Raw genomic sequence first — 22,143 nt, 5'->3', positions numbered from 1 at the left:
GTGTGTGAATATATTTGTATACCAGAAATGGATGCATCACCTCAGCAGACACAGAAAAATAATAACAGCAAGAAGAACAGAATACCATAGAGAGGGAGCTCATGCATGAAATCAGGAGTGTATTCTTAGCTCTGAATGCATGTTACTTTATTCCAAGCCTTCACTGGATGGTCAGGAGCTCCTCCAGAGGGCACAACGGACACCGGCTGATATACGAGGTGTGTGATTGGAGCGTATGTTGGCCACTCTTCCTCTTGGCAGCCCGCTGTCCTCTCTCTCTCCCATCAGCGTATTATTTATGAGGCCTTAGTTCACAAGGGGCCATAACGCTTCATTTCCCAGCACTCTTTCTCCTCTGTGGAAAGGGCTGCTCCCGTATAAAACTGCAGTTTATTGCTCCCTGGAAGCAAGCTTGTGTGTGTGTATATGTGTGTTCTGTGTGTGTGTGTGTATGTGCACACGCTACTTGTTCTGTCATGTGTGTGTTAAATATGAGCTGAGAAATAAATTGCTGGCTATTGCACAACTGGGATGCCATATATTAATTAAGAAATAAAAGATATAGCTTGTCATAACTATGATAGCAGGCACCAGTGCACTGGAAACATGGTGATATGGATTCTTGAAGCTGCAGAGCTTGACACACAAGGCAAAAGCATGACAATGAGAGCACCAGAGAGAGAGAAAGAGAGGAGAGAGTCAGATGAGCAGAGCAGAGCAGGGCAGAGCACAAACTTTCAGCACACACATCAAAAGTGATCAGGCGTTACGCCCAAACCATGGCTGGCAGTCACACATCATGCACAGAGGCTCAAGTCCAAAAACATTTTTGCTGCACAATTCAGGTCTGGCAGAAGACCACCAACTGTACAACCAACAATCAGTTAAAGAAAAAATTACTTTCAAGTGGAAAAAAATCATTAAGCTATACTCTCACTGAGCACATTAATGGGGAAACATACAGTATACATCTGTTCATTTTGTAGCACACTTGCAATGACCCAATCAGCAAGTCATGTGGCAGCAGTGCAGTGAATAAAATCATGCAGATACAGGACAAGATAGCCTGCTTTGAGACTTTCAACTCAGATTACTGCTGATTTTCTGAGATTTTCACCCACACCAGTTCCACAGAATGCTGTAACAAAGAAATCTTACTGGAAAAAAAAACATTTAGTTTCTGTGACATTGCCTTGCCTTTTCCCAATTATTGTTGAGACTGGACCTGTCTCATTTCATATGAAAAGAGCAAGATTATGGTTAAATATGAGAGAAAAGTTTGCACCTTTTCTTGTGATTGTAGTGTATACAATAAAAAAACAAAATTCAGTGAACCACATTCTCAGGAATGATCATGAGGTTGTAGGTTGTCTTTGCCAGGTGCGATCAGAGCAAACAATAAAAATCCAATTGGTCCATCAGCAGTGCAAAATAGATTCATGTTCTTAATATTCTATTAAAAAGTCATTTCATTATCTTCTGTTTGAATTAAAGGAATGACAGCTACTCATTTTTTGCACTGTGTGCTGTCTGAGCATTATAGCTGATTTGTGTTTGATGGATTCCATTTTAGAGAAAAATGCATGAGATATGTATTTTTATAATCAATTATTTTTAGCGAACGTCAAATTTTGAGTATATCACTGTCCACTATATCAACCGTCCTAATATTTCACAGTGGAGTTCAGCACTGAAATAGGGTCAAACACCAGTGGCGAACATTGTGGCTGTCAGTGTGGTACTTGATTGTGAGACGTCTTCCATTTACAGTAAATTACCCAGAGAGGCAGATATCTAAAGTTCTCTCAGATATCACTGTTAATCTCTGGAGTTTGCTGCTGCTAGATAAAGAGTGTAGCACACAGATGCACACCTTCAGCCATCCCCTGAGTACAGAACACTCCTTATTCTGTAATGGTAAAAACAACAACAACTGAGGATTCTACATGGATGATGAAAAAAACAACGTGATTACAGTAAAAAAAATCTCACTTTCAATGGCTTTGTTATTTATGAAAGCTGAGGTTGTGGTTAAAAGAATATTTCTTAATATTTATATTTATTATTATGTATTGTTTTTTTTTCATTTATTTTGATATACAGTATCTCTATCATCATTATCAGATCATTAATTGGAACTCTATTTAATAATAATCTGGAAACTCCACATAGAATTCAAAATTCAAGTGAATTGGTGCAAAAGACAAGTCTGAATACAAGAAACTTGTAAATATTGACAGAACTTTTTATTTGAAGTCGCTAACTCTGCATACTGGCCTACAGGAAGATCATCTAATTTTAATTATAATAATTTCAGAGGTACCAATAGTTTTCAAATGATCTGGAACGATTGCTAAACTTTATGACTGGCTGATGCCAATAATTCTAGAGCTGTCTGTGACTTGGGACTTGGAGTTTTGCAGAGATGACAAATGAGGGGAGGGGATGAAAAGGATGTGGAGAGAAAAGAGGGTAGGAAATGTCAAAGAGAAGAGGAGAAAGTAAAGCAGGGGGTATGGGACTGAAAGATAAGACAGACATGGACATGATCAGAGGGGATAAGCTGGGCTACTGTGGCGGTATCTCACTCAGTCAGACCTGAGGCACGGCTTAACACACACACACACACATTCACCCATTGTGCAATATATGCAATAGTGGCCTCACTCCAAAACCTTGAGGTTTTTTTTTGTGTGCACAAAATATTGACCGTCTCAAATTTGTGAATAAAGTAGTAACTTTCTGAAGTTATTTACTTCTCAGGGATCACTGTGCTACTTTTCTACAGCAAGTGCTGTACAGGTACTACTCTTTTATCTGAATGAAAAGAGAGAGGGAAACCTGAATTATGGTCAATGTCCTTGTGAACAATGCAGCACCTTGGCAAAAAGTGTTCTCAAGACAAAGAGATAATTCTTCTCTGCTAAGGGCACAACTGCTGCTTGAAGTTCTTCTGAATCACTTCCTTGCAGAAACTTCGTCCCTCTCTCTCTATTTCTTTTCCATCATTCAGGAACTTTAGTCTGAGGTACAATTTATTTACTCTGCATGTAGGAATCTCAGTGGAAATTATAGTTTTTAACCTTTGTACAGACATTTTTACAAAGACGGCACATGGAAATGAAAGGAATACACGAGCGAATAGCATGGTGCTGCTGTTGGACTTTAAACATGGGCAGGTTCTGTCAATTTAAATTTCAAAATATTAAGTGATTATATAATCTACATTCTTAGAATTTTTTTTTCTGCACTGTGAAGTGAAGTAAAACAGGCAAATCCATTTAATATTTATTTTTATGAAATTATTAGAAATCCAATGTAAGGTTATTCATGTCTTTACACGTCAAGCTTTACATTTTTAATTTGACTGACAGCTTGAAAGTTTATATTGTTTTTATTCTAGACACCTACATTAATAATCCTCTTACTATTATTTATTTGTCTTTTTTAATGAAGTATCTTCAGCTACAGTGTACTGACTTTATTTGGCAACACATAAATCATTCTTTCTCTGAAAAGGTTTTCAGATCTTTATACAAAGTTAGAATTTATTTAATTACATATATGAGGCTTTGACCAAAAAAAAAAAAGCTTTCCTGAAATCTAAGTGATCTAAATAAATGTTTATGTACACCAACCATCCTTTAGAGAAACTTTGCAGCTCTTCTCTATGGTAATCACCCATATGCTCCTGATAGTGAGTATAGATCAGGCTGAAAATTGCTGGAGTACCAAGACTGCAGTTTTTCTGTAAACACTATCAAATTGTGCCAAGTACATTGACTATAAATCAGACTAAAGCTCTGGTGCAAGAGACAGAGACAGAGAAAGAGAGAGAGAGAGAGAGAGAGAGAGGGAGAGAGGGAGAGAGAGATATTTGGAAGGTTAAGGTATATTTGAAAATGAGGTATCTCATTTTAATACTTCTTGATGAGTGAGTCATATTTTACATTTTCTACTTTGCGTAACTTACGGCTGAATGAGCACAAGACGAACTTTGCCAGGTACTGTCACATTTTCCAGGGACTTGCCACTTTATATCTGAGACAGCGAGTCTTTCTTCCCTTAACGGTACATAAATTACCCAAGAAAAGACCCTGCTGTGTCAAATTTATGCTAAAAATTGATGTTCAACGCGTAGCATACTTTGTACCTCTGCAATATCATTCACGCTTCTCTATGTTATTCAGGATCTGCAGCTTTGCTAGTTAAAATATGCATCACTGTACATTTCTAGCTGTAATGATAATGAATGTTTTTGTGTTTATGTTTGCAGTTGTGTTTGATGACTGTAAGGGGAATAAGGATGTGGCATTTGAAGTGTCCCACCCCGACTTCCTGATAGACGAGGACCTGTATCTGGTCCCTAGAAGAGATGTAGTTGACAGTGGGACGGTCATATTCATTCACTGGCTCAGTGACCGCGCTGATGACACGGCACGGGTGGACATAATTGGCGTGCCGTCCCAATCCGCCCGTACACTCAGGGTAAGTGTGTCTGTGTGCATTTTTCTCTGTTTGTGTGTTTGTGTGTGCATTCATGTCGACCTGTCTTTTGTATGACTTTATATTGATGCTAGCAGGAAACCATTGCTGAGTCGGATGCGATTAGTGTTAATGTGTAATGCTATGTGAAGTGGTATTTCCATTCTGATTATGCTCTAACTTTTTATTCTCTACATTTTTCGACTATTTTGTTTAATAGCAGTTTTTTATTTAATGTCTGTCACACAACTGCCATAGCGCTCTCAGTAATATTTCCCTTCTTATGGCTGCATGACACCGATAAAATCCTTCTTGCTAGAAAAGCAGGCAGTTGGATTATAAATAATTGTGGTGTTTAAGAGTAGAGGAGCAAAAGTGTGGTGAAGGTATGTGGATTTTATGATAGAAGAATCCTAGAAGGAACACGGGGCAGGTTTTATGTTTACAACAGTGGTTTATATCTACAAAGTTCAGGTGAGATTATTCACTCAAACAAAGGTAAGAATAGGGCAGTATGCTATTTTTAGGAGGTCTTTAAGGCATCCATGTGATGACTGACCACAATAGCAGAAAGTGAGTCACAGAAATCTCCAAGCAGATGTAGAGCATCAGGATGAATCAGGCAGGTCCGGAGGGTGAGATGTGCCATAAGAGTAGATGTGTTTCAAGATAAGGCATCATATCAGACAGCAAGAGTACATGTATAGTGCTAGAGAGTGTGAGAGAGAGTGGTGTACACATTTCCTTTTTTGGTTGTTATATCACATTAAAGTTGGTACAATATCTGAAATAATTTATCACTTAGTATATTAGAAGTGTGAAGACTTTTTATATGCATTGCATTAGTACAGTAGTACAGAATGATAGATCTTTTAATTTCATAGTAGAGTTTTAATAATGTTCAACATAATTGTTTTATACTTTTGTGTTTTTTACTGCAGTGATAATTAAATAATGATAACTTGCAGTATAGTCATGCAAAATGATATATTGTGATAGGGATAATGAAAGCTATTGACTATTTAAACATGATTATTACACAGACTTTGTGTAGTTCAACGTTATTACAAATGGCTTATGTATGTGTCATGTAGCTCTATGAACACTTCACTTACATAAACTCTATACTGGATGATGTGTACAGGCATTGGGCAAAGCCTTTCCCAGGTTTGTGCCCTCTCAGTGCTCTTGTCTGGCATGATGAAAAGATTTCCCATGCCTGTCATTCCCTGACTATCTCCAGTGTCTTTCTGATGCAGTTTCTGAAGCTCCAGGTCTATTAAGAGGGTGCTGGAGCTTCTGGTGTGTCACCACTCCTGCTGTTGTTTACTCTATTCTCAGAATATCATTCTCTTGCTCTCCAGTGGTGCTCTGCACTGGAGAATAGCAATGAATTAAATCCACTTTTATTATAACAGTATAATGTTAGGGCTAATACTAAAGACACTAGAGCTAGTGCAATCTCTCTTACTCTCACATTTGAAATGCTATCTTGCTAGTCTCACTCTGAAATGCTCTTTCAGGGAGCTCTGTGCAGGTATAGAATACATCTCTTAGCATATTGGCGTTTGCACACAATGGACAGTTCAGAATGGTGCAGTCGAGAGCGAGCTGCTTTAGAGCATGGAGCTTTTTGCACCTTGCTGCGATTTCCATGTTTCCACTTGTGGTGACAATAGCATTGGCTGAGGGATTGGCAGAAGCGAGGAGAGCTGTATTAGAATTGTCATGCGTGAAGAGGCAGAATTAAGGTGTGGAAAAGGGCCTCATTATGGATCATTTGGCCTGTAATCTCCGTCAGGCTCAGTGGGAGGAAAATAAATAAACACAGCACAGCATTGAGCCTGAAGCCACTAGCCTACACTCGGGTTTAGACCTCACAGTTGTTTCGGTGAGAAAATAAATGCAGCATTTGCTTTATTTGTCATTTTTATTGTATGTTGATTATTGATAAGTATGAGAGGAAATGGAAAAAATGTTTTTATTGGCCCCAGAGGCCAGCGTGTTCAAGGGAGCTGCTGAAGAGGCAGAGCTCTGATAAATGGAGGCTATTAAGTGAAGTCTTATATATTTCACAGCATAATTCACAGCCTTGTGCACAGGATCGATATATGAATTAATGAAATAGCAGATTTCAATAGGAAATGCATGCAGGGGATACAGCTTACACTGTTGCTTTTCCTTTTCATTCTCTGTTTTGGTGCTGTGCCTTTCAAGGTAAATAAATAGAAAGCAGAATGTAACTGTAGCACAAAATCTGCTGGATTTTAGTCTTATTCCAAAACTCCAGAACTTCAGTTATTGCGTAATTCTGTTTTATGAGAGAGAGCTGGTCTAAAAGCAATCTGTATCTCATTTGTGTTCTGTATATCAATCAGTACTCCTACTTACTCTGAGACCTGAATACTGGCTGTATGTTTGCCGGTCTCAAACATGAAATGAAAAATCAGCATCCTTCCTTCATTAGTACTGTACACTGTTATTATATAAGTACATAAGTGTCTGTCACTGAGTCCTTAAACTAGCTCTGCTGTCGCTCGCTATGTCGAGAATGTGCTATGTGGCAGCTGTTATAAAAAGCTCAAATGTCCTTTTAGTCTCTCTCTCTCTCTCTCTCTCTCTCTCTCTCTCTCTCTCTCTCTCTCTCTCTCTCTCTCTCTCTCTCTCTCTCTCTCTCTTCCCTGCCTAAGTGTATAAATGTATTGGAGGTGGAATACTGTACTCAGGTACTGACTGCTATGCTGGATAACTCCTAATCTGCAATGCAAATTCATGCCTCAGTTTGATGTTCTAACTCCACTCGCTCTGCAGTGAAATGACATGTCAAAAATAACTAATGACACATCTGAATATAGGACCAAGCAGTGGAGTGGCAGAATCGACAAGGACAGGACACTCACTTGCAGTGTATCCGGAATTATGATGACTATGGAGAAACCCAGAGAGCTTCCTGCTCCTATCAGCTCTTCTGTCCTTCATTGCTGTGCTCTTATAGCTCATCATATGAGCGACAGGATGTGGTGGACATTTTTTTTTTTTTTTTTGGTGTACTGTGATCATAACTGAGCAATATTTAATACCTCCTGTTTTGGCTGAATCAGCTTTTTTTATATAATGTTTAAATGTTTACTTTATGGAATGGAAAAGGCATCTTATTTTTTCCTGTAAGCCTCTTTAGATTAGTTGATGTTAATGTCTTGAAATGGATTAGCACCAAAAAAAAATCACAGAATGATTAAAAAAAAGTAAAGCTAGAGCTGATTTCTTTATAACGCAGACTGTAAATTCATGCAAAAAAGTTCACATCACAGTCATGCCACCTGATTACACAGGGTAACACAATACTTAGTGTTCATCTTTGGCCCTGTTCACACTGCAGGTAAAAATGGCCCAAATCCGATTTTTTGGGGGGTCAAGTGACCAGGTCAGACTTCTTCAGGAGTAGTGTGAACACTCAAATCTGGCCCAGATCTGATTTTTTCAAGACCCAAATCTGATTTTTTTCCAATGTGGCCACAGTGTGAACAGCCGGCGCAAAACATTTATTTATTTATTTATTTTTGCGCCGGCGAAAACGTTACACAAACGTGACTGGTAACGTGTGTGTGTTAAGAGTGTTATATAAAGTGGTTACGTGAACCAGCTCATAATGTTTGCATTGAATACATCACATTATAGCATTACATGATATGTTTGCTTGCACCAGATGATACAATGCTTCATTACCTCACCAACTTTTTAGCGCAACGGCGTGCTGCGTGTGACGTCATTGTTATTGTTCGTTTGCCCATGCGGGTCAGTTCGAAAACCGCAAACTGTTCACACTGGTATCTGATATAGGTCACATTTTAAAAGGTAATGTGAACAGCCAAACAAAAAAATCAGATCTGAGCAAGATATCTGAATTGAGCATTAAGACTTGCAGTGTGAACGTGGCCTTTATTAGGGCTCATAGGTTTCAGTTCATTTCACTGACACTTCAGTAAGTAATCATAAGCAGTGATTAGGAAGGCACAGGTGAAATAAACTCACAGGTGAAATAAAAGTCAATAAGGTGGATTATTTAGTCTACCATCTTTTCCCCCCAAAACATCAGCACATAGACTAAACACTCAATGAACACAATGAATATACAAAACACAAAAGGAGAGATGATAAAACTGTAAATTTAGGCTTCTGTTTTTGTTTTGTTATTTTGTTTGAAAAGAAAAAAAAACATTGAGAAGTGTGCTATTCAGAAAAAACAGCATGAATTCAGCAGAGCATTACAGATTTTAAGCATCTAAAAATGCGAACGCAGCAGTCTATCTGTTTTTAAGTGTGTAATATTTTGCCATATTTCTGTTATGCAATCAATGAGACCACATGAGAAAATTCTAGAACGTTAATTATCTAGCTACTGATCGGTATTAGATCTCAGCTTTATCTATCTATCTATCTATCTATCTATCTATCTATCTATCTATCTATCTATCTATCTATCTATCTATCTATCTATCTATCTATCTATCTATCTATCTATCCATCCATCCATCCATCCATCCTTCCATCCATCCATCATGTAGTAAATGATTTTACATGAAGTGAAAAAAAATAGTCAGTGTTACAAAAAACTGACTTCAAAAGAAAAATATAGAATAAAATGGAATACAGAACATAGGAAAAATAAATATTTATAAATAAATATAAAAAAATACAGCACATGAATACAATACAATAACTGATGTTATGAAGATGTACATGCTAATACAGTATGAAGGTCTTAAAGACTGTGACCAACAAGTTCTTATTTTTAACATGAAAAGTAGAACACATAGACTGCATGCTCTCTTTTAAAAGGAATAAAACTGATTTTTTGAAAGAAAGAAAAAAAAATCGCAACTCACATGAGCATACTGTTAAGCAGATGAGAAGATGAGAAGTGCTACTTTTATAACTTGTACCCCTTATGATTCAGGGACAATACAGAAAATAACACACTTACATACATTATATTCATGTGGGAGCTGACCACAACAATATTACATCTTTTTTTAAGTAAAAAGTCATTTGTGGAGAATTAAGAGGTGAGCAATGCAGCCAGAGACTCACTGCTAATCTTCACACTTCCACAGTTTCAGTTATTAATGAGACCTCTGAGTCTCTCTCTCTAAGAGCATCCAAAGAGCTGAAGCCCAACTGATCATGCCACTGTAATTTATGAACAGGAAGCATTAAAGATTCATGACTATCTTTTCTCTGGGATGTCAGCTAGTGTCAGGAGGCACTATACATCAGCTGGAGAAGGAGGGCATAGCAGTGCGGAAATGAATGTCTAAAGCTTGTAGTCCTGAGACGGGAGCAAAAGCGCATGCTGATCTGTCCTTGAAGATGTGGGAGGGGAGGAGATGCGAGAGGGTTCATTACTCAATAACTCTGGTGAGGTTGTCCATGCCTCCAATAAAAGAGAGAGAGAGAGAGAGAGAGAGAGAGAGAGAGAGAGAGAGATTAGTTTTAAAGTTCCATTGCTCTTGCTTGCTTCTTTCTAACAGATATGTTTCATCTCCGATATAGAAGACGTCAGTCTCTTCCTTGCACCTTTTTCCAGCTGATGAAAATAACATAAACTCCCATTATTGGGAGACATATTGCTTAATTTTCCAAGGACGCAAGGATGAAATAGAAGCCAAGGTGAATTGCATTCCAGGATTGATGCTGTGGCGTTTGAGAATGTCGTTTAGCTCAGGCCAACTAAGGGACACAGAATGCCTTTCAGCCAATCACAGAACACTACTGTGATTTGTATAGCCGCAATAACCAAGTCGAGTAAAACAAGAAGGAACCCATTCTGTAGTGCACTAGTCAGCACCCCCCAGGGCTTCTTATGTGGCATTTGAAATGTGCACACTACTTTGAAGGGTAGCCCATTAGAAGGGCAGGGGCTAGTTTGTTCTGGCCGGATGCATTGTGTCTTGTTTCCGTGTCATTTTAGGCATTGGACCTGCCCTCCGTGCCTCCTCTGCTGAGCAGCACTAGGGTGACAACGTGTTGGGGTGACAGCATGGGGCGCTGTAAACAAATTGTTTCACTTCTCCCCCTCCTTCAGCTCTCTGCTCTCTGTCATCCTGACAGACGCTGGGCTCTGGCAGCCCGGCATGCTGCTGCAGCCAGGCGTAGTCTCACAGCAAGGAAAAAGCCACCCAGCTACCAATGCAAATGAAAGCTCAGCTTCAGAGATGCTGTTGTTTTCCCTCTCTGCTCTCAAATAATGTTTTTTTTTCCAGTGACAATAAATAGGCTGTCATAGTTTTTCTTTTTTTTTTTGCCTCCTCAGCATGGATGTCGGGTCTGCTGCTTTCGTGAGCAGCAGGGATATGGGTACGCAAGAGTGAGAGAGACATACTGAAAGAGAAGAACCCCAAATCCAGAGGATATTTATAAAGCTCTTTTTTTTTAGATAGGGAAGATGAAACAATAAAGCAGAACAGAAATGAACAGTAAAGCCTAGACTACTTTTTCCTGACATGCTACTTTACTTTCACACTCTGTTTGTACCAGCAAATTACTGTTTGTACCAGAGCAACTTACTCAGCTGATTTTCTATCCTGTTTTCTCCTGACTGCACCCTGACACGTCTCCGCTGTTTGGTATAATAAGTGCCAGTGCACGCTGCGAGCTGTGTGAGGTTTGTTCTGACTTGCTGCATAAAAGTGTACTCAGGAAACACCTGCCAAATACAGATGTGCCTGCATGTATTGACACGATGATCAGTTGTATGATTACTTTGATTTTTTCGATCATTGTATGTTTACTGAAAGCAGTTTACAGAAATTAATATACAGGTAATAGAAAAGACACATCTAAACTCTGAGGAGAATGATACCTTGCTTGAAGATTTGGCACATGGCAAATATTTTGCACAGGGATTGTGTTTTTTAGGACTGCAGGAACATAATTACTGTTATGTTCACAGTACCGTGCACTGTGCAATTTTAGGTGATCTCTTAGTTGACCAATTTTAGAGAGGCCAACAGCATCCCTGTTCACATGTAAGTCCACCTAAGGTTTTTACCATGGGGACATTTCAACATGAAGCTGGAGACTGATCTGTCATTTCCCAACCAACCATTAGCTGAATTGTTACACATGTTCTAAATGTATTGATATCAATTATGCAGAAGCATTTTCAAATTAGAGCTGAATAGACAATAACCGCAATTGTAGAAATTCGAAATGTAATAAGGCTGAAATTGAGTGCACACACACACAGCCATAAAATCACCATTTTCAAATGAAGTTTTTCACCATGTACCTCGTGTATAATGATTTGAGGGCATTTGTAGAGCAATTTCTGTGTGTGGTCATGAATGAGCAGAACGATATAGAATGTGTCGGATTTATCAACATCCATCGCACAGAATGAGCATATGTACGTTTGAGAAATTGTGTAGTGTGTTCTGGAGCTTCTTACACACGGAATTCAAAATGGTTTTCATAAACGAGACCTAAATGTTAGAGCAAATCCAGAGCTTGCTGAATTGACAGGCATCCAATTTATTAGTCCTCTATATACACTCTAATCATTCACTCAAATCATTAACCACCTGTCAGGTAACTGTCATTAACCAGGCAGACAATTACTTCTAATATATACACATACAGGTGACGAATTAAAGGAGAAACCGGTGGCTCAGTTATGGTGTGGCATTTTCCTGGTGAATTCTACTCGTCTTTACAAATCCATAACATTTTATGTTGACTCATTCTCTTATGCGGATACAGTTCTATCCATGTGGGAGTGGTCTCTTCTAGCTTCCAGAGGGAATGAGGACTCATTGGATGGTTTAATGAACATGTACACTACATGTTTTGGCTCTGACATTCAAATGATCTCAACCCAATTCAGCACTTATACTATATTTTTTTAGACAGCACTCTCTAGCACCATCATCAAAAAACCCCATCAAACTGAGAGATTGTTTTTAATGCGCTAAATACTACTACTACAACTATCACTACTACTAATAATAATAATAATAAATACTAAGAAAATATAAGATGTCTTTCCAGTAATCTGTCATTCACGATGAAATATTTTGGACACAAGTGTCCATAACCAACATCATCTATTTAAAGAAGAAACTTTTTAGTAAAAAAAACTAATATCTTTAGTGTCCTGTATATTTAAGCCTATGTTTCAGACTCTTGTTTTCTTATTCTTTTAATATCACTACAGACTGTTTGAATGGTTTAATTCTCTGATGAAACATTTTTTTTTATTTTCCTTATTTACAAAATAGTGAAAATACAGTAGTGAAAAGTGATTTTAAAATTACAAATCTAACCTTCTGACTTTTTATATTTTAGCAATTGCTCTACTAATAAGAGCTCATTCAGATATCTAGACTAACTGTTAAGACATCATTAGTGTTAGCCATGAAATCCTTAAAGGGATTTGCCCTTCAGACGCTTTGAAGGAAAGCATTATGTTTTAGAACAAAAGCAAACACACCTTTACATGTGTGATGACAATGTTTTCTAATACATTCTAAATTTCTGTTATAACTTCAACTCTCAAACCTTTTCTCTTGATCAGAGAGCAATGAGGATTTCCTTTTGTTTTCCTGAAAATGCTGTGCTTCTTTATACACTCACAGAATACATCATCGTTTTCTCCAGTTTTGTATCAGTGTACAAGCTATTTGTATTCTCTCATCGGACACCATCACTCATGCGTCACTGTTGATCTTTTTTCTGCTGTAGGATGTTGGCAGTTATTATATGGGCATATGTTTGAGTGACTGAGCTGCCTGGGGCAAAATAAACTCACATGGGTCACTGCCTCTGCACTAATGCATTCGCTTTCAGCGTGGCATTGATGGCGTGAGTGACAAATATAATTTGCACTGATGGCCTGAAGGATTCTAATTGCATGAAATGACAACGACACAGGAAACGAGAGACCAAGAGGTGAGGAAGAGAAGAGAGAATCAAGCTGCTGACAGGAGAGAAGCTGATTACCTGAGTTATTGAATTTTGATGCAAATAAATGACATTAGGCATGTACAATTGTGCATTCCTTCAGAAATGCACTCCCACACATACTCAGGACTGTATTCACTGTATAATAGGCAGCTTTCATTCACGGCCTTAAGCAAGGACTTTTTATATAGTTCTTGGTTTTGTGCTCAGAAACAGAGCATTCCGTCAAGAGGATATGAAACGAGATCTGTGACATTTGAACTATTAGCATATTAGAGCGCACAGGCCTCTTCAGACAACATAGGTATTTCTCTACACACACTTCCCCATTGTTTAGCAGATTTTGCTCTCTTCTTTCCTTTATTTGCCTGGTCCGTTCCATAGTTTTCCTCTTGGTGCGCTGGGAAAGCTTAAGCAAACGTTCAGTCCATTAGGAAGCCGACAGAACAATGAACCTTCACAGCACATCATTAGCTTTGTTTGAGTTTGTGTGAATGGGAGGCACCTTTTAATTTCACATCCACTCCAACAGAGTGCGACTGGTGAAATAGGCAGACGTGCTTTAATGACCACTTTTAATGACCCAGATGAGCTCATTGATCGGGAAAAAAAATAATGAAATAAGTGGTACGCTGTACTCTGGTTACTGTTCTGTGACAGCCGCAGCAGATTCTGGATTGTTATAATGGGTTTCTTTGAAAAAAAAGAGAAAAGGATATACAGCGGTTAATTAAATGGCCTTAGTGTAAAACAGATTTTAAAAGGATGAATAGGGAGACTGTTGTTAATGTCTCAACAGTTTGTAGATCTTCAGGAGATACTGCACTCCTCCAGTCTCTGACAGTTTAGTTAGTTTGCGTGTGGGAATGCATTTTTCCTTGTGTAGGTCGGGTTAACACTAGAGATACAAATTAGTATTGTATATGTACTGTATTTTGTAAAGAAACAAATATAATATTGCAGTCTTAAGCTTAAAAGCAATTTAAGGAGTTTGTTTATATCTTTAATGTTCTTTTTTCTTTATTTTGGTGCACAGGAGATTCTGGGTGTTGGAAACATGAGGCCATACAGGTCGAAGAGATCCCTGCTGGTGCCTCCAATGTTTGTACCTGAGAACCAGCGTGCACCGTTTCCCAGGTCCATTGGAAAGGTGAGACTGTGAACACACATCTACAGGATATGTAATGAGTATGTAATGAGGACTCTATTTAACGCTTCGGTGTAGATTGGATTTTTGTGATGTTAAAACCATAATTTATAGCACAGCACTATTGAATTCTCCAATTTGATTGGCCTGAAAGTATTCGACTCATTTTCTGTAAGCTCTGATGATAGGCTTCCATGAATGTGGTGTAAAGTATATTGAAAAATATCGGAACATTGATGTAGTGACGATTTTTTAAAAGAAGATGTTTATTTTCTGGAAGGACTCTCTAGTGTCAGTGCTTTCAGTACGTAATGAGGAACATTCCACAATATTAAATTTAACTGTAAACCTTTAAATCCAATTTTTGTTCATGTTTGTGGGTAAATGGCAGTGGAATAAGAGAAACACTCCTGAACATGCTCTTTTAGGAACATGATCATTTTTAGGATAGAAAAAGAAACCCTACTTCACATCAGTATTACAGCAACCTGTCATGGATTAGTTTCCTGTTGTGTATACTGTATTTCTTATTCAATGAATCAAACATTCAAAACTCTATTCAAGATATTATGGATTATTACATTTCTTATGTAAGATCTTTCTGTTTTTGTCTATCCTGCAAATTAACATGGTCTATACGTGTTTTAATGGACCTGAAAATAATCCGAGTTTAATAGTAGAGTAGGCAGCTCTAATGACACTCAGATATTTCGAACCTCAGGCCTCAATGAGTCTCATCAAACTAGAGGGTTCTGTTGTACTCTGGTCACCTCTGAGGAAAAAAAGAGAAATAGGGAAAAAGAAATAGGCCTCATTTGATTCCCATTGAGTATTTCTTCAATTTTGCAGCTGCCCTTGTTGCCCATTGTCAAAGCTATTAAGGAGAATGAGGGTAGAAAGAAACGAGAACCAATCTAAAAGCTTCAGAGTGAATGTTTCTCATAGGAACGCTGTCTAAAATTGGGGCTGTGCTTTACCCATGAACCAGACTTTCTGCTGCAGGTATTTAGTCATTAATGAAGCTATTTATAGAAATGATCAGCTGTCGTCATTAGCTTCCTCAAAGGGTTTCTGGGTCCAGGGTTGCGGGTGACCTGCTTTTCCTCCAGATGCAGTGGGGTATTAGTCTGAGACCACATTGAAAATCTGGTATTTAAAATAGAAATTAAATAGTTTTAGAATTTAAGAAGCATTTAGTGCACAGTGTCATTAAAGCTCAAACCAGACATAGAAAATACTAAAAAAAAATCTGAACTCCACGTAAACTCCATCACTCAAGTTGTCAATAATATAATTTGTAATCAAAAATTTTTTATTAAATCAGAAAATATTAGAAAATAGTAATTCTCACTACTGCTTTCAGACTTTTGGACCCCACTGTATGTCTTTGATAAAGAAGCAGCGTATACTGTGTGTGTGTGTGTGTGTGTGTGTGTGTGTGTGTGTGTGTGTGTGTGTGTGTGTGTGTGTGTGTGTGTGTGTGTGTGTGTGTGTGTGTGTGTGTGTGTGTGTGTGTGTGTGTGTGTGTGTGTGTATGTGTGTATGTGTGTGTGTATGTGTGTATGTGTGTGCATGTGTGTGTGTGTGTGTGTGTGTTTGTGTGTGTGTGTGTGTGTGTGTGTGTGTGTGTGTGTGTGTGTGTGTGTGTGTGTGTGTGTGTGTGTGTGTTTGTGTGCCTCGGGTGGTGTGAGCCTCTTTTGAGGGTACATAGAGAGTGCACTTGGAGTGCATTCAATAAGGCTTCTTCTATAGCAGCCTACAAGAACAGTGTTACAGAAGAGAAGCTTGCATAAGATTGATCCTAACCATTACACAATACCCGATGGTCCCTTTAAAAAGTAATAATATCCCTTTAAAAAGTAATAATATAATAATATTAGAATAGTATAAAATAGTATAAAAATATAGATGAGTTTAGTTTATAGGTGTGTGTGTGGTGGGTATGGTAGTGCTCAAGGCTAAATAGGCAACCTTACAGCCTTTCCCTTTGTAAAGATTACAAAGTATGCTATCTGCCTGTCAGATGAGAAAGGGTCAAAGGTGCTGATTTCTTTTTTTTTGCCTTCTGAAGCAATTTTCCAGACAGAGCCTATGGCAGGGACAAGACCTGTCACACGCTGTCATAAACCAGCAGGAGGCCTTCTAACCAAAACCTCTCTTAAAAACGTCTTCTTTGCAGGGTGCCAGCAAAAGATAAAAGTTGAGCTACTTTTGTAGTTAACACTTTTGTATCTTAAAAAGTGCAGCGAAGTACAATATCGCAGACACAATGAATGAGAACAAATCATTTTCCGGCTGGTTAACGGGTACTTTACAATATTGTATTTTCAATAAGCACTTTATCTTGATCAGTGGTGTAGATAAACACATAACACACACAGTCACACATAGGGACTCTTTAGCACTGTCAATTCACTTACTAGAATGTTTTTCACCAGATAAGCTAAAGGAAAAGCATATAGACATATGAATCACTCTGGTTATGAATTAATTTATTTATGCATTGTTCATATGAGCATTTATAAAAGAAATTTGGTATTCATGATTACGGAAAATGTTATTCTGTAATTACGGGAAGAAAACGTTCATTTCCTACTCCTGCTGCTGAAGGTGTGTAAATGTATGCATATAAATTTCAACTTGGGCAACTTCAATCATATAATTTGCATTTTCACTTTTATATACGGATTTAACTGTCAACTGTCATTTGCAGAATTTCACAGGTGCCCTTTTGCAGAGCGATTTATAGAAGTGCTTTGGAGACTTTGTCAAAAAACACATCATCATGCTAAATCACTAGGACCGTGACTAAGAATAACATCAAGAAAATTTTAGGAAAACCAAACATTTTATATTTATTGTATTCATTAAAAATAAAGGAAAGATTAAGGTACATGATCTCCTGATTACAAAGTAGATCTTATTCACATTTAATTATTATGTTTTCTTATCCTAATTTCTTATTTTTTCTGTAAGTTTTTGACATTTTAAGGTGCTATTAAGTAATACACACAAACACAAGACACATGTGAGAGAGAGAGAGAGAGAGAGAGAGAGAGAGAGAGAGAGAGAGAGAGAGAGAGAGAGAGAGAAAAGCACATAAAAATACAGAAAAGAATTTGATATCAATTAAATTAATTAGAATATCTATCTATCTATCTATCTATCTATCTATCTATCTATCTATCTATCTATCTATCTATCTATCTATCTATCTATCTATCTATCTATCTACCTACCTACCTACCTGTCTGTCTGTCTGTCTGTCTGTCTGTCTGTCTGTCTGTCTGTCTGTCTGTCTGTCTGTCTGTCTGACTGTCATGTTCTTTGTTAACCAATAAATCTTGTGGCATTGGACAGTGTCTCTTAAAAAATGCAGACTAGACTTTCTAACAGTAAGAAATGTCAACACCTCAACAGTTTTAAAATGTTGTAGAAATGTCTACTATGTCTAAAATTTGGCCTCATTTTTTTTCCACAAGCTTCATATCTGAACACCAGCTCTTGCAGGCGAAAGCAAAATTTCTCTGCTCTTGGAGTTTCTGACCATTTCTAGCTGTTCAAAAAACCTCTGCTTACATTTTTTAAAATAGTACGAGGGTTTAAATCAACAGGGTTTAAAAGTAATTAACAAACAAACAAACAAACAAACAAACAAACAAATAAATGCTTCTTAATGTAAACTTCTTTGTGCCATACACCTTTAATTCTTGAGTAGGTGATGTTCAGCACGATTGTGACAGAACTCACCCTTTTTAATCCTTTTTAACCTTCAAAGTCCTATTACTCTCTCATGCCTCTCTTTTTACATTTGCCTTTCTTCCTCTCTCACAATGTCTTCTGAGTGACCCAGGCTAATGTGGGCATTTTTATCCAGGCCTGCAACTATGAGACGAAAAAAAAAAAAGAATGGATTTTCTTCTAAGACTCACTTGCTTGTGTACTGTGCAATTATCACAAACCACCTTTTCAAGTTTAATGACTCCAGTTTTTGTCTCATTGATAAGGAAGCGCAGAGGCAATGTTTTATCTAAAAATAATGGACAGCGATGAACCTTCTGGGCTTCTCTGTTGTAGGAAGTGTGTGTTTTATTTACTCCATGCCAGTTTCCTCAGTCTGGGGAAGTGCTCTTTTACTTTTCAGTGGATTTGTCTTGTTGACAGCCTGGTTATGTGCGAGGGCGTCAGTGAAAACCTTTTACATTGTCACATTTTGGTTTTTTTAAAAAACTACTGATATGTACATCCTGTGTGTAACTCACTCACATGCTCTAGCATATTAATGTTTGGTCAATAGTACGTGAAAATCAGTTTACTTCAGTTCATTCCACTAAAAGTTGCTAGCGTACTTATACATGTAATCTCATCTACTTATGTAAAAACAACAATAATACTAATAAAGATTTGTAAGTACAGATAACACTAATCAAATAACCAGTATCAACACCAAGCAGATTGCAGCAAAACCCGTGCAATTATTACAGTGAAATCATATTAGCTATTGAATTATTTAGCAATGGAAAAAATGGACTTGGAGAATAATGTATTATTGGGATCCATTTGAAAGAAATTTCTAAAAGCCTGTCACTTTAAATGGGACAGCAATCCATAGCACACACTAGGAGCAAATTATGTCTACTTTACCACTTGCATGTTTTTGGGAGATGGGATAAACTTGAGAACCTGGAAAGAGATGTAAAAGTTGACATGGACAGTACCCTGAGATCAGGATTGAACCCATGATCTGTGAATCTCTACCACCATGTTGCCCATTTCCTCCTTCATATAGTCAACTTTTCTGAGCTTGAGTAAAATGATAAATCTCACCTTTCCACCTTTGTTGCTTTTCTCTATCTCTTGTCCTTGCTTTACTAATATTTCCTGAACTACCAGCTCCTTACCATTAATAAGAATATAATTATCATCTCTTCTGTACAAACGACAATAAGCTCATGTACTGTATCTCAAATCTTGAATATTACACCACTATTTCCACCCCCAGCCTTTACCTCACACATGAAAAGATCATGTATATGTATGCAGGGTGTGTATAGCATTAATCTCTCAGTGTCTCTCTGCCATTGCCTTTCTAAATGCTTGTGATAATTATACTCAAACGGACACATAGGCAGCCCTTCCTACCTCTCTGTTCTTCGATGCCTTGATCTTGACTGTTCTCCCGAGGACGAGGCATGAGGTATGGGGCGAATTGCGTTATTGCAGCATTTTCCATGGTGAAGCTCCCCAATGGATCATGCTAATGTGAAATTCATGCTGATAAGAAGAGCTTTAAGGGGGGGGGAAAGCAATAAAGGGCAGATTTGCCATGATTTCATGCTTGCCGTTATATGACTCTTTGGAATTAGAAGAGATTTAACATGGGGCCATGCTCATGTGTCACGATGCACTTTTGCAAATGGAGTGGCTATTCACCTCCTGAGGTTCCTCATTGCTGTCCTGTAGCGCAGCCTGTCTCTCTGATCTTGTGGTTAATTATAGAAGTCACTCTTGCACTTGAATTTTTTTTCCTCTCCCTCGCTCTCTGCAATGCTCTCAGCAGGGATATTTAATATTTTATTTTTCTGATACACATTTACATAAGGTGACCCGGAGAAGATTTTCTTAGTGTGTCCACTCTTTATACTGTATTGAGTCTGGTTTAAATCCATTACCCAAATATATTCCAACTAATAGTGCTCATTTTTGTTAAAAAAAAAAAAAAAAGTGTTTTGTGAAGTGTTTTTTTTTTTTTTTACCACTCTCTACAATCAGGGTCAGAATATAAATCATTTCTGTTTCTTCTCATCGTTTTAAACTGATTTCCAAATTGCTTAACCAATCATCTGAACTAATTCTGCAATTGTTCTAAACTACTGTAGAGTAGTGTGTGTGTGTGTGTGTGTGTGTGTGTGTGTGTGTGTGTGTGTGTGTGTGTGTGTGTGTGTGTGTGTGTGTGTGTGTGTGTGTGTGTCAGTGTCATCAGCACAGTGGAAGACGAGGACAGTGCTCTTTTGCCTCTGCTGTCCTAATAACCATACGCCATCTGTGGATAATCAGAATCGACCAGCCTTTACTGTTGATTGCCATGAAACTTCCAGCTTTGACCTCCTCAGGACATACTGTATATGTGAGGCTCTGTGTGAGTGTGTGTTTGCACAATTGATACTAAAGAAGTTTGTAGTGAAATTCTGGCACTTTAAAATCTTTTTTTCACAGTAGATGAGTAGATGAGATGTTTATAATGACTGAGTTATATAATATAGAATAAGAGGAGTTAAAATAAGTTTATTTTTTTATTATATTCAATTATTTACAAATTGACATATGGGAAATTAAAACCAAGCTTGGCCACTGACATTGCTTGCTGTTCTTCTGCCTTTATAACTATATCCTAAATATTCTTTTACCATGATTGGTAATAAAAACAGGAAACCCTTTTTGAAAGACCATGTTAATGGCCATAGATCATTTATATACTGATAAACTACCAATGGTACATCTAAGGCTCTATATATATAGTTCTGTGCAAAAATCGTAGACAGCATGATAATTTTTTATAGAGATTGTTTGATGTTTATTCTATGACATGAATTATTGAGCCTGTGTAAAAAATTCTTACAGAAAAATGAATGTATGTTAGGAAAAAAGTAAAACATTACTTCCTAGACCACTTAGCAGACAAAATATAAATAATAAAGGCTGTCAGGGATTACCTGTAAAAAAAAAAACAGGTGCAAATGTGACAGTCAGAGTCTTCATAAAAACTGTGGCAGATTCTGAAGCATGCTTAGAAAAAATTAGCAGTTAATCTCCTAATCTTTGAGTGACAGCAAACATTGCAGACAAGAAATGGTCGTGTCAAGTGACATGACAAAGTTCAAAAAAGTATAACTTCATGCATGTGTGGAACAATGGCAAATGAGAGTGAAGACAGTAGAGTGCATATGATCTGTGGCAAAGAACACACACACACTGCATCTCCTTCATCACATATTATATGATGCATGTATACACTGGAGTATTTTATACATAAACACCAAAGTTTCCTTCAGAAGGTTTCATTTTAACTCATTTGTTGTCAAGTGAAATGCTAATTACTCCAGCTACTGATAAATGTTATTACCATGGCAACCAGGAATAGGAACACCTACTGGTGACTTCATAGGACAACGTATGACAATCTGCAGCGTAACTTTTACACGTACTGTACACCTGCTATTACCAAAATCCGGAGGGATCAGATGACAAGTTGTCAGTGCTAAGTACGAGAGATGGATGTCAGAGATGTATTATTATTCCTTCACTTGTACCACATAGAGGAATGCCAGGGAAACATGTGACCACATTGCATTTGTCATTTTGTTTTATTTTCTGTCACTGTATAACCCCTAGTAGGTTAGGTAAAAAATAGAAATATTCGTAAAAGTGAAAAACTACAAATTCCTAAAGCTCTGAGTGTGTTCTTTCATATCAGTTATTAACAATAACTCTGGGGTATGATGTGACAAAAAAATTCAATGCTGCACATGTGAACACCAACACAGGCAGTT

The 22,143-nt window shown here is 37.6% G+C and overlaps 1 protein-coding gene across 1 annotated transcript in view; it reads left to right on the top strand.

Moving 5' to 3' along the window:
• cdh13 (cadherin 13, H-cadherin (heart)) overlaps nt 1–22,143 on the top strand; it is a 321,756-nt gene that overhangs the window by 114,204 nt on the left and 185,409 nt on the right. The window contains exons 3-4 of the mRNA XM_027161229.2: nt 4,277–4,488; nt 14,483–14,596. Coding sequence (XP_027017030.1) covers nt 4,277–4,488; nt 14,483–14,596 — 326 coding nt within the window. The remainder of the gene's footprint in view (nt 1–4,276; nt 4,489–14,482; nt 14,597–22,143) is intronic.

This window comes from Tachysurus fulvidraco, chromosome 13, assembly GCF_022655615.1.
Source record: "Tachysurus fulvidraco isolate hzauxx_2018 chromosome 13, HZAU_PFXX_2.0, whole genome shotgun sequence".
Lineage (NCBI taxonomy): Eukaryota > Metazoa > Chordata > Actinopteri > Siluriformes > Bagridae > Tachysurus > Tachysurus fulvidraco.
This window is presented reverse-complemented; position numbering and strand designations above follow the sequence as displayed.